At 43.5% G+C, this 12,935-nt stretch overlaps 1 protein-coding gene across 1 annotated transcript; it reads left to right on the top strand.

The window, feature by feature from the left end:
- Window positions 1-3,972: 3,972 nt before the first annotated feature.
- On the top strand, window positions 3,973-5,838 carry igfbp-1b2 (insulin-like growth factor binding protein 1 paralog B2). Its single transcript, NM_001279165.1, is given in 4 exon segments — window positions 3,973-4,321; window positions 4,665-4,804; window positions 5,357-5,485; window positions 5,713-5,838. Coding segments are annotated over 4 exon segments (744 nt in total).
- The last annotated feature ends 7,097 nt before the right edge of the window (window positions 5,839-12,935 follow it).

The following is a 12,935-nucleotide window of genomic DNA, read 5'->3' as shown; positions in this document are numbered from 1 at the left end:
TCTGAAGACTCCAATCTTAAGTTTCTTGATGTAATGTGTGTGTGTAGGAATGAAATTAGGAATTAGGTCAAGATTCTGGAATGCTGGCGTCCTGGGATGCCGAGTCATGTCCTTGATGAGGTTAGTCCTCGTTAAGCATCAAATCACCTTCCTAATATTGAGTTGCACCCCCCCTTGTCTTCAGAACAGCCTCAATTCGTCGGGGCATGGACTCTACAAGGTGTCGAAAGCTTTCCACAGGGATGCTGGCCCCTGTTGAGTCCAATGCTTCCCACAGTTGTGTCAAGTTGGCTGGATGTCCTTTGGGTGGTGGACCATTCTTGATACGGGAAACTGTGTGAAAAAAACAGCAGTGTTGAGGTTCTTGACAGAAATCGGTTTCGTCTAACCTACTACCATACCCCGTTCGAAGGCACTTAAATCTTTTGTCTTGCCCATTCAACCACTGACACACTCCATGTCTCAATTGTCCGAAGGCTTAAAAATGCTTCTTTAACCTGTCTCCTCCCCTCCATCTACACTAATTCAAGTGGCTTTAACAAGGGACATCGATAAGGGATCATAGCTTTCACCACGATTCACCTGGTCAGTCTATGTCATGGAAATAGATGTTTTTATGTTTTGTATACTCAGTGTATATGTTCAATGGGGTTTTCCAGCTCCATTTGTTAACCTCTGAACCAACATGGTTATTACAATAACAACTTCCCTGCAAAGCTTCAGCTGCCCAAAGTCACTGACAATGGCAAATTTATTGAGTCTGTCTGTGTTACTTTCCACAGATAAACCTAGAAATATCCCAAATGTTGAGTGGCGGCCAATGCTTTCCAATGTTTTCCCAGTGTTTTGTGGTTTTCCAGGGGCTCAATCAGTATAACAGTTAAGTCAATACAGAGTTGGCCTGGTCAACAGTACTCCCTGGTTTACCCAGTCTGTTGTGGTGTTCTGTTATATTGGAGGATGACTAGCCTTTTCAGGGGTTACTCTAACCGTAGTTGATAATACTATCGACATCATTAGTAAATCCAGTTGTGTGTCAGTCACTCACACCTCTGCTTGTATGGATCTGTGCCTGTAGGATTCCCAAGGTAAAAACACTGGCTACATACTGTAAGTAACTGGGTAGCATTGACAGAGTGGATGTTGAATATTCGCGGCAGGTAGCCTAGCGGTTAGGAACATTGGGCCAGTAACCGAAAGCTTGTTGGTTTGAAACCCCAACCCGACTAGGTGTGAAATCTGTTGATATGCCCTTGAGCAAGACATTTAACCCTAATTGCTCCTGTAAGTCGCTCTGGATAAGATTGTCTGCTAAATGACCAAACATTTTACATTTGAACCAAAACAGATTATTTTAGGTTCATTAAGATAATGAGATTGTAATATTTGCTGGTCCTAGAAAATTGAACATTGAGCCAAACTTAGAACATTTTATGAATGAGAATGTTTTTATAATCTCATCTGTCTCTATGGGCCGATGCTGGCTCTACCAAACCAGGATTGGTGTCACGGTTTGTACTGCCATAACCATGACTGGCACAATTTTCTGTAGTTTATGCAAAGGCGGACTTGTCTGACACAAATAAGGGCAAACCAAACTGACCAGCTGCTGTTGTTATGATGGCGTTTTAGTGTGCCCCATCAATCAATCAATGTCTCTAAGGTTACGATTAAGCAAGAAAGGGAATGTAAGATAAACCAGATGGTGTTGAACTGCACAAACTTTCCTTCTTATCCTCAGTTAATTGATGTTATAGAGACTCGACAGCAATATGTAAGTTAAAAGGTATATCTCCAACCAAAAATGTCTCCAGAAACCATGATTTTGAATAGGAAGTATGCAAATTCTACTGTTGGTGCTGCTGCCTTGTCATTATAATGTGTGCTATTGAAATGATCAGAGATTTTGCTAGCTTCAGAGTCATCACAAATAATACAAGAATCCTAAATATTATATATTGCCCTGTTCAGTTAATCCGGTTCACATGATCTATTTGCTAAAATGAATCAGCTCATGAAAAACTAATGATACAGCAGCTAGAATCTATCCAGGAAGGAGGAGGAGGATGAAGAGGAAGAGTCTTCAGGTGCGGAGGCCTTGTCGGGAGTCCAGTTCTCTGGACCAAAGTAGTGCTGCCTAAGTGGAGATCGACTATCTCTCGGTAGGCCTACCATATCCAACTACTACCCAGACAACAGGGGACCTCCCTGGGAAACAGAGAGGCTAATGGGGAAGAGGATGGAGCTCAGCTGGAAGTAGAGGTAAGTAGGCTGCTGTCCCCAGCCCTCTTTTCACTTTACATTTTTTGTCGACGTTCGGTGCAAGTATTTCAATTTATTCCAGCCTCAGCTACCCATCAACAGGAGAGGGAAAAAAACACATTGCACAAGGAGGAGACTCTCCTGGTCATCGTCAGATCGTCAGATGAAGAGCAACCAACTACACCACAACGACCACAGAAGAGGAGAGGGAAGGACGAGCTACCGCCACCACAGAAGAAAAGAGGGGCTAGAGGACAGAGAAAGGTACCAACTGCAGTAAGTACCAATAATAAGCCTGTAGTCATGATGGTCTGGACAAACAAAATATATCAAATGTACATTTCCCTCCAGACAGTAAATGTGTTTATAGAGATTGAATAATTCAATTATAGTGATCAAACACATATTTTGAAAATCTGTCCATGATACTTTTTTCAATGTATCTTCCTAGGATGATCCGTCTGGCGAATCTTATGCATTGAGGAGGCTACAACATATGAGCTGGTTGTTGAGTAGATTTGAAAAGGGTACATTGCAACATTGCAAGACAAAAAAGACTGTGTCACTAATACACAATGAACAATGATGATTCATGACCATGAACTAGGACACTGAGAGCAGGTGACACTTCTAACCAACCTATTGTGTTTGTCAACGTCTACATATGACATGGTAGCTTCAGTTGGTGTGACGTGACACACTGACCAATAGTTCAGTAATTACACAAAGTCACAATGCTTCATTACGTGATGAAAAGCATGGGGTATCTCATAGAGGCACAGAGGGAGAGAGAGAGACAAAGTGTGTGTGCATGTGTGTGTGCATGTGTGTATGGGGAAGGGGTGTAGAGGTGTTCAGTGTTTACCTTAGATAAAGTGTGATGAACTAATACTTCACCAGGAAATGACCATTTACAAAAGGCTTTCTCCAGACAAACATGTTATGGTTGCATGGTTATGCAATTGAGGGGATGATCGTGTTTATGTGACCCACAGATGACCCCGATTTCAACCACATGGACTGACCAACAAATATGTTTAAGAATCAAGTCATAGCCAGTTCATGACTCACCTATAACTTCTGACCCTATCATGTACCGAAGAATGAATCTCAATGCACAACATCATCAATCCCTCATTAGTTTGTCTACCACATCATACGGTATGTATTTGTCATTACATTTCAATAGATACCCTTCTTAAATATATTCTTGCATCTTCATTATGATACAGGTCATAAGATAAGACCACAAATAACCGTCTAGGGGTCAAAACACACACACACACACACACACAAATGTTTTCCAACATCACCTTGTACAATTACTGTACTCCTTGTCCTAGAGTAAATATTGACGACAGGGCAGGCAGGCAGCTCCAGTGAACCTCAGTTCAGATCTACGCACTCTACCAGAGGTCAAACCACCCATCCATCCACCCTCCAACCCAATACAGCTGCTGCTGCTGCTGCTGCTCTGTCTGTCCAAAATATTTAATATCTGGAGTGACTGGTTCAAACATTAACCTCCCTGAGGGTCAGAGTTCTGTATAAATACTGCAGCTCTTCTGTTTGGAGAATTCAGCGCAGAAGGATAGAAGGAAACCTAAAACTACCTATCTACAGTACATCGTGCTAGTCAAAAAGAACTCGAAAACTAAGCAAGAACTATACTTGAAGATTCTTCCTACACTTGAAGATTTCAGATTCAAGATGCTTGGATTATTTGAGAAGTTGACCCTGCTGGCAACAGTGTCATTGTCCCTCCTGGCCTCTCTGGCCCTGTCTTCCCCCGTGGTGGGTCCAGAGCCTATCCGCTGTGCCTCCTGTACCCAGGAGAAACTGGATGAATGCCCGGTCATCTCCCCAGACTGTAAGCAGGTTCTAAGGGAGCCGGGATGTGGCTGCTGCTTAGCATGTGCCCTGGCGAAGGGGGCCTCCTGTGGGGTGTACACGGCCCACTGTGCTGAGGGGTTAAAATGCAGCCCTAGATCTGGAGACCCCAGACCTCTCTACTCTCTCACCAGGGGACAGGCTATCTGCACCGAGGACGAGGGACAAGGTAGACTCAGCTTTTTGTTGTTGTGTTTAGTTTCTAAATAATTCATTCATTGATGAATTGATACAAAATATATATATATTTGTCACATGCTTCATAAACAACAGGTGTAGACTAACAGTGAAATGCTTACTTACGGGCCCTTCCCAACAATTCAGAGAGAAAAATGGAAAAATAATAGAAAGTTAATAACACAAGGAATAAATACACAATGAGTAACAATAACTTCCTTCCTTCTTTCCAACTCACAAATTCAACCTTTTTGACAACGTAATACAAAATATATCATGTCAACTAATGCTACAAATTCTATACTTACCCACTCAGTTCTCTCTCTAATCCACAGAGGAAGTAGAGTGGTTTACAGACCACAGCTCCCTGCCCGACCTCCTGGGACTTAACACTCCCTTTGACCCCAGAGATGAGGGGGATGAGGAGAGCATCAATGCCAAGGTCAATGCCATCCGCAAGAAACTGGTGAAACAGGTACGCACAGTATTCAATCTGACTTTTCGAGTTAGTTAGGTGACTTACTGTTAGAGTTAGGTAGCTAGGTAACCGGGCTGTAATGGTGGAACAGGTGGGGACAACATACCACTGGGGACTATTGTATAAAGCTTCTCAGAGTAGGAGTTTTGATCTAGGATGAGGTCTCCCCCTCTCCATGTAATATTATTAATTGTGATCTAAAAGCCTGAACTGATCCTAAATCAGATGCTTTATACGGCCCTGACTTACTTTCTTCATCTTTACCTTTTAGCTTAATGCAGCAAAGGGCCTCTAAAACCTGATTTACAGTTCAGGTCAATTTAGCTCCTAGCCACCAGAGGAAGCTGTTGCCATTTTAACAAAAACCACCAAGCCTCAGTGAGAAAGTGTTATTGCCTTGAGATTAAATTTGCTTTGAATTTAATCACGTGGTGATTTAATCTGTTTCAGTCAGATATAACTACTTATTTCATATGTATTCTGTGTCCATATTTCTGTGTGTATTATATGTGTTAGATGTTCATTGCCCTCTCTCTGTTCTACCGCTAGGGGCCCTGCCACATTGAGCTGCATGCAGCCCTCGACAGGATAGCCAGCTCTCAGCAGGAACTAGGAGAGAAGTTCACCACCTTCTACCTCCCCAACTGTGACAAACATGGCTTCCACAAGGCTAAGCAGGTAAGCAGCCTATGCGTCTACTTCTGGAGGTGCCTCAATAGAGAGGGGTTGGTGTGTTTAGCAATAGCATTTCCTCATTAGTGGTTGATAGTAGAACCAGGTGATCTGATCAGGAAGACTCTGGTTCCTAGTTGAGAGTTCAATCAAAAATAGCAACGCAGTTAAGTTGATCCATGTCGTTTAACATCTTTCTCTCTCTTTTCCCCCCCTCTTCTGTTTTGTTTTAGTGTGAGTCGTCTCTGGTGGGACCCCCTGCCAGGTGTTGGTGTGTATCCTCCTGGAATGGGAAGAAGATCCCGGGGTCAAATGACCTACTAGGGGACTCAGAGTGTCAGCAGGAGCTCACTCACTAAAGCATGGACGCTCCGACATACATTTACAGTATGCATATAATCAGGCACATACAAGCACTTGCACAAACACACACTCACACTCACATACCCCTGCACCTACGCAAGCACAGTCCCATGAATGCACACACACACGTACGCACGCATGGACACACGCGTATGGACATACACTGTGTCATTTTTTACTCAGCTTAAACACTACTTAACACATACCTACACACATCAACATCCACCAAATATACTGACTTTCTTTCTACAAATCCGTACAAAAACACTCTCATTCACATGAGCACACAACATAACATTTTATTAAAAAGAAAAATAGAAATTACTCTTAATTTATTTACATGACGTATCACGCCTTATTTATTCAAAACGTGTCTGTGCTTACTAGTATGAACCATTTGTAATTTTTAGATTATTTATATGTTTGTCTATTTTCTGATTGTAAATAGGGCAACAGTGTATACATTTGTGTTTCTGACTAAATAACTCCATCTCTGAAGACCACAGGTCTCCAGCTCTGCCAAACCCAGTTCAGGGTCTTCAGAATCTGTTTTTGATTCATTCAACCCGGTGGACTTGTGCACTGTAAATGAAACAACACAACCATTCATTCAGTCAACATGTTGACAGTGTTGGAATGTATTCCCATTGATATTTTCTCAATGGGCATCGGGGAAATACTTAAAGTGCCACAAGTATGCATCTGCTGGCCAGGCACAAACATGTCACTGCTCATCCAAGCCCCTGTTTAGTCTTTATCTACCTCTACTGGTCTGTGCAGGTCTTCTGGTTTAGCAAAGGTTTGTTGTGAAACTTGTCGGCACATACACAGATTCCTCATGTAAAGTCATTGTTTTGCTTGTCTGAAATGACGTCTTATCTCTTTTGTTTCATTTGATGCCATGATTAAATGTCTATTTATTATCTGTCAAGCCCCTGTTCCTGACAGTGAGTCAGAAATAAACTCAGCAAAAAAAAAAAAAAGTCCTCTCACTCAACTGCGATTATTTTCAGCAAACTTAACATGTGTAAATATTTGTATGAACGTAACAAGATGCAACAACTGAGACATAAAACTGAACAAGTTCCACAGACATGTGACTAACAGAAAAAAGTAACAGTCAGTATCTGCAGTAATGCAGCCACCAGCTGCGTTAAGTACTGCAGTGCATCTCCTCTTCATGGACTGCACTGAATTTGCCAGTTCTTGCTGTGCGATGTTACCCCACTCTTCCACCAAGGCACCTGCAAGTTCCTGGACATTTCTGGGGGGAATGGCCCTAGCCCTCACCCTCCGATCCAACAGGTCCCAGACGTGCTCAAAGGGATTGAGATCCGGGCTCTTCACTGGCAATGGCAGAACACTGACATTCCTGTCTTGCAGGAAATCACGCACAGAACGAGCAGTATGGCTGGTGGCATTGTCATGCTGGAGGGTCATGTCAGGATGAGCCTGCAGGAAGGGTACCACATGAGGGAGGAGGATGTCTTCCCTGTAATGCACAGCGTTGAGATTGCCTGCAATGACAACAAGCTTAGTCCGATGATGCTGTGACACACCGCCCCAGACCATGACGGACCCTTCACCTTCAAATTGATCCCGCTCCAGAGTACAGGCCTCAGTGTAACGCTCATTCCTTCGACGATAAACGCGAACCCGACCATCACCCCTGGTGAGACAAAACCGCGACTCGTCAGTGAAGAGCACTTTTTGCCAGTCCTGTCTGGTCCAGCGACGGGGGGTTTGTGCCCATAGGCGACGTTGTTGCCGGTGATGTCTGGTGAGGACCTGCCTTACAACAGGCCTACAAGCCCTCATTCCAGCCTCTCTCAGCCTATTGCGGACAGTCTGAGCACTGATGGAGGGATTGTGCGTTCCTGGTGTTCCTGTAGTTGTTGTTGCCATCCTGTACCTGTCCCGCAGGTGTGCTGTTCGGATGTACCAATCCTGTGCAGGTGTTGTTGCATGTGTTCTGCCACTGTGAGGATGATCAGCTCTCCATCCTGTTTCCCTGTAGCGCTGTCTTATGCGTCTCACAGTGCAGACATTGCAATTTATTGCCCTGGCCACATCTGCAGTCCTCATGCCTCCTTGCAGCATGCTTAAGGCACGCTCACGCAGATGAGCAGGGACCCTGGGCATCTTTGTTTTGGTGTTTAGCAGAGTCAGTAGAAAGGCCTCATTAGTGTCCTATGTTTTCATAACTGTGACCTTAATTGCCTACCGTCTGTAAGCTGTTAGTGTCTTAACGACCGTTCCACAGGTGCATGTTCATGAATTGTTTATGGTTCGTTGAACAAGCGTGGGAAACAGTGTTTAAACCCTTTACAATGAAGATCTGTGAAGTATTTGGATTTTTACGAATTATCTTTGAAAGACAGGTTCCTGAAAAAGGACGTTTCTTTTTTTGCTGAGTTTATGTTACGAGATATGCTGCTAATACTTTGTTTGCTTTTTTACAAATCATGTATAGCCTCCCTTACGAAAAATGATTGCAGTAAGTTTGCAGTGTAACTGCAGTTAAAGTGCAGTACACTGCAGTCATTTTGCAATTACTTCATCCAAAATACCACAGCCGTCTGCAGTTACTGCACTTTTACTGCAGTTTCAAAACTGCAATATATTTTTTGTAAGGGCTATGTTAGTTACTCTGTTGTAATTCTGTGCTTTCATTAAACATGTTAACCTCAATGGTTATTGTGTACATGTTTCGGTAACATAGGACATGTAAGGATACGGCAAATGTGGAGAGAGTTGAATGAAGACACCAATGCCAATAGCTTCATAAAATTAAGTATTTATTTGAAGTGAGGAAATGTACAAAATCCCTCTACCCCATACCAGAGGTCCTTATATATCCCCTGGCTTTAACCCCAAGGCAAGGAGAACAGTTGTTTCTCAACAAATTATTATAAAAAACTTACAAGATCCTGAGTCTAGAATAGTACCATATTATCTATAGTGTGCTACTATAGACCTGGTCAAAAGTGGAACACTGCATACTGAATAGGGTAAAAATTGACAGATCCCTTGTTTGAACCCAAAACACTTCCAGAGCTAGCAACATGCTAATATCTCCAACTTCCTCTAACAAAGACATTCACCCTCAACAGAATCTCTAGTGGCAAAATTGAGGGTTATCATCAAGTTAGTTTGTAAAAAAACTATTCAGAATCTCAGCTTCATTAATAACAATCATGGACATTTAGAAATTCAGACAACACACAAATATAAATCACATAGCAATTGAAGCTGGTGTCAGCTTTAATGCATTTATTTGTATACAGCATATTGGCCTTGAACCTAGACACAGCTAAATGGTGAAAATGTATCTCTTAAAAACAGAAGAACAGGCTCAAAAACATGTGGGCACACACACAAATACACATGCACACAGTCGTGAAAGACTTTATCCCAGTAACCAGCTTATGCAAACTGACAGAGAGGAGGAAGAACGACCACACCATTGACTGTGGGGAATGCCCCTCCCCTCTCTCTGTACATTGAAATCCAGCAGAAATATGTTATTCTGGTAGATGTGTAGGGAATGTACTTAGATTGTGTACTAAACATTGGGAACACCTTCCTAATATTGAGTTGCACCACCTTTTGCCCTCAGAACAGCCTGCAATCTTTGGAAAATAAAATTGGCGACCTATGCGGAAAATTAAACTACCAACGGGACATTCAAAACTGTAATATCTTATGCTTCACGGAGTCGTGGCTGAACGACGACATTATCATGGCTATACGCTGTATCGACAGGATAGAACAGCGGTGTCTGGTAAGACAAGGGGCGGCGGACTATGATTTTTTGTAAATAACAGCTGGTGCACGATATCTAAGGAAGTCTCTAGGTATTGCTCGCCTGTAGTAGAGTATCTCATGATAAGCTGTAGACTACACTATCTACCTAGAGAGTTATCTGTATTTTTCGTAGCTGTCTACATACCACCACAGACTGATGCTGGCACTAAGACCGCACCAAATGAGATGTATTTCGCCATAAGTAAACAGGAAATTTAATGCAGGCAAACTTAAATCCGTCTTACCAAATTTCTATCAGCATGTTAAATGTGCAACCAGAGGGAAAAATACTCTGGACCACCTTTACTCCACACACAAAGACACATACAAAGCTCTCTATCACCCTCCATTTGACAAATCTGAACATAATTCTATCCTCCTGATTCCTGTTTACAAGCAAATATTCAAGCAGGAAGCACCAGTGACTCGATCTATAAAAAAGTGATCAGATGAAGCAGATGCTAAGCTACAGGACTGTTTTTCTAGTACAGACTGGAATATGTTCTGGGATTCCTCCGATGGCATTGAGGAGTACACCACATCAATCATTGGCTTCATCAATAAGTGCATCGATGATGTCGTCCCCACAGTGACTGACCGTACATACCACGACCAGAAGTCTTGGATTACAGGCAACATCCACACTGAGCTTAAGGCTAAAGCTGCCATTTTTAAGGAGCGGGACTCTAACCCGGAAGCTTATAAGAAATCCCGCTATGCCCTCCGACGAACCATCAAACAGGCAAAGCGTCAATACAGGACTAAGATCGAATCGTACTACACCGGCTCTGACACTCGTCGGATGTGGCAGGGCTTGCAAACCATTACAGACTACAAAGGGAAGCACAGCCGAGAGCTGCCCAGTGACACAGCCTACCAGACGAGCTACACTACTTCTATGCTCACTTCGAGGCAAATAACACTAAACATGCATGGGAATACCAGCTGTTCCGGAAGACTGTGTGAGCATCCGCAGCCAATGTGAGTAAGACCTTTAAACAGGTCAACATTCATAAGGCTGCAGGGCCAGACAGATTACCAGGACGTGTACTGCGAGCATGCGCTGACCAACTGGCAAGTGTCTTCACTGACATTTTCAACCTCTCCCTGTCCGAGTTTGTAATAGCAACATGTTTTAAGCAGACCACCATAGTCCTTGTGCCCAAGTAAACTAAGGTAACCTGCCTAAATGATTACCAACCCGTAGCACTCACATCTGTAGCCATGAAGTGCTTTGAAAGGCTGGTCATGGCTCAAATCAACACCATTATCTAGAAACCCTAGACCCACTCCAACTTGCATACTGCCCTAACAGATCCACAGATGATCTCTATTGGACTCCACACCGCCCTTTCCCACCTGGACAAAAGGAACGCCTATGTGAGAATGCTATTCATTGACTACAGCTCAGCGTTCAACACCATAGTGCCCTCAAAGCTCATCAATAAGATAAGGACCCTGGGACTAAACACCTCCCTCTGCAACTGGATCCTGGTCTTCCTGACGTGCCCCCCAGGTGGTAAGGGTAGGTAACAACACACCCGCCACACTTATCCTCAATGCAGGGGCCCCTTAGGGGTGCGTGCTCAGTCCCCTCCTGTACTCCCTGTTCACTCATGACTGCACGGCCAGGCATGACTCCAACACCATCATTAAGTTTGCAGATGACACAACAGTTGTAGGCATGATCACCGACAAGACAGCCTATAGGGAGGAGGTCAGAGACCTGGCCGTGTGGTGCCAGGACAACAACCTCTCCCTCAATGTGAGCAAGACAAAGGAGCTGATCGTGGACTACAGGAAAAGGCGGGCCGAACACGCCCCCATTCTCATCGACTGGGCTGTAGTGGAGCAGGTTCAGAGCTTCAAGTTCCTTGGTGTCCACATCACCAATAAACTAACATGGTCCAAGCAACCCAAAACAGACGTGAAGAGGGCACGACAAAACCTATTCCCCCTCAGGAGACTGAAAAGATTTGAAATGGGTACTCAGATCCTCAAAAGGTTCTACAGCTGCACCATCGAGAGCATCCTGACTGGTTGAGTCAATGCCTGGTATGGCAACTGCTCAGCCTCCAACCGCAGGTCTCTACAGAGGGTAGTGCGTATGGCCCTGCACATCACTGGGGCCAAGCTTCCTGCCATTCAGGACCTCTATACCTGGCGGTGTCAGAGGAAGGCCCTAAAAATTGTCAAAGAGGCTTCTAAACAAGTTCTACCCCCTAGCCATAAGACTCCTGAACATCTAATAAAATGGCCACCAAGACTATTTGCATTGCCCCCCCTTTTACACCGCTGCTTCTCTCTGTTGTTATAATCTATGCATAGTCACTTTAATAACTCTACCTACATGTACATATTGCCTCACCGCACATAGACACTGTACCGGTACCCCACTGTATATAGTGTCACTATTGTTATTTTACTGCTGCTCTTTAATTACTTGTTACTTTTATTTCTTATTCTTTTTTTTAAACTGCATTGTTGGTTAGGGCTCGTAAGTAAGCATTTCACTGCTGTATTCGGCGCATGTGACTAATATAGTTTATTTTATTGTCTCAAGACTACAAAATCCTTCTTTAACCCATCTCCTCCCCTTCATCTACACTGATGGAAGTAACATCAATAACGGATCATAGCTTTCACCTGGATTCACCTGGTCAGTCCACATCATGGGACGAGCAGGTATTCCTAAAGTTTTGTACACAGTGTATATGAGTTGCAAAGGAAAGATGAGAACAACATCCAAGCTTTATAGTCAACTCCCTTAAAGGGTCCTGAGGAGAGGACAGTGATCCTACAGGGAGATACTGAATGGACTAAAATCTGAGTTATGTACCCTCCGGCACAAAGTGGGAAAGCATTTTATGACATTGTACTGTGCCACAGGTTGGTCGCACACCAGCACCCCATAGCATACGGTTACATGGATAGACAATTGTACTGTACACACAGACACATACAAACACACACATTTAAACAAATACATACAGTAACATATCAAACATACAGAACAACACACATACAAATATAATCATATCATGCAGCCATACAAACACGCACACACGAGTATAGTGCCACCTAGCTGTGCGTTGGTGTACGCCTCTCATTGAGGGTCGAGACGAGCACTGTATATGATCCTCTGTCGTCAAGTCTGTAATCATCAAAGCTAGCCCTGTGCTATGGAATGAATGATTACATCTCATGTGTCCTTAGAGTTACATATACCAAGTCTGGTCTGCCCTTTCAGTCTATGGAGAATCCATCCACACACTGTTTACAGTAC

The sequence above is a fragment of the Salmo salar genome, chromosome 03, assembly GCF_965601325.2.
Source record: "Salmo salar chromosome 03, fSalSal1, whole genome shotgun sequence".
Lineage (NCBI taxonomy): Eukaryota > Metazoa > Chordata > Actinopteri > Salmoniformes > Salmonidae > Salmo > Salmo salar.
Note: the sequence above shows the minus strand (reverse complement) of the source record. Positions and strands in the feature narration are given on the sequence as shown.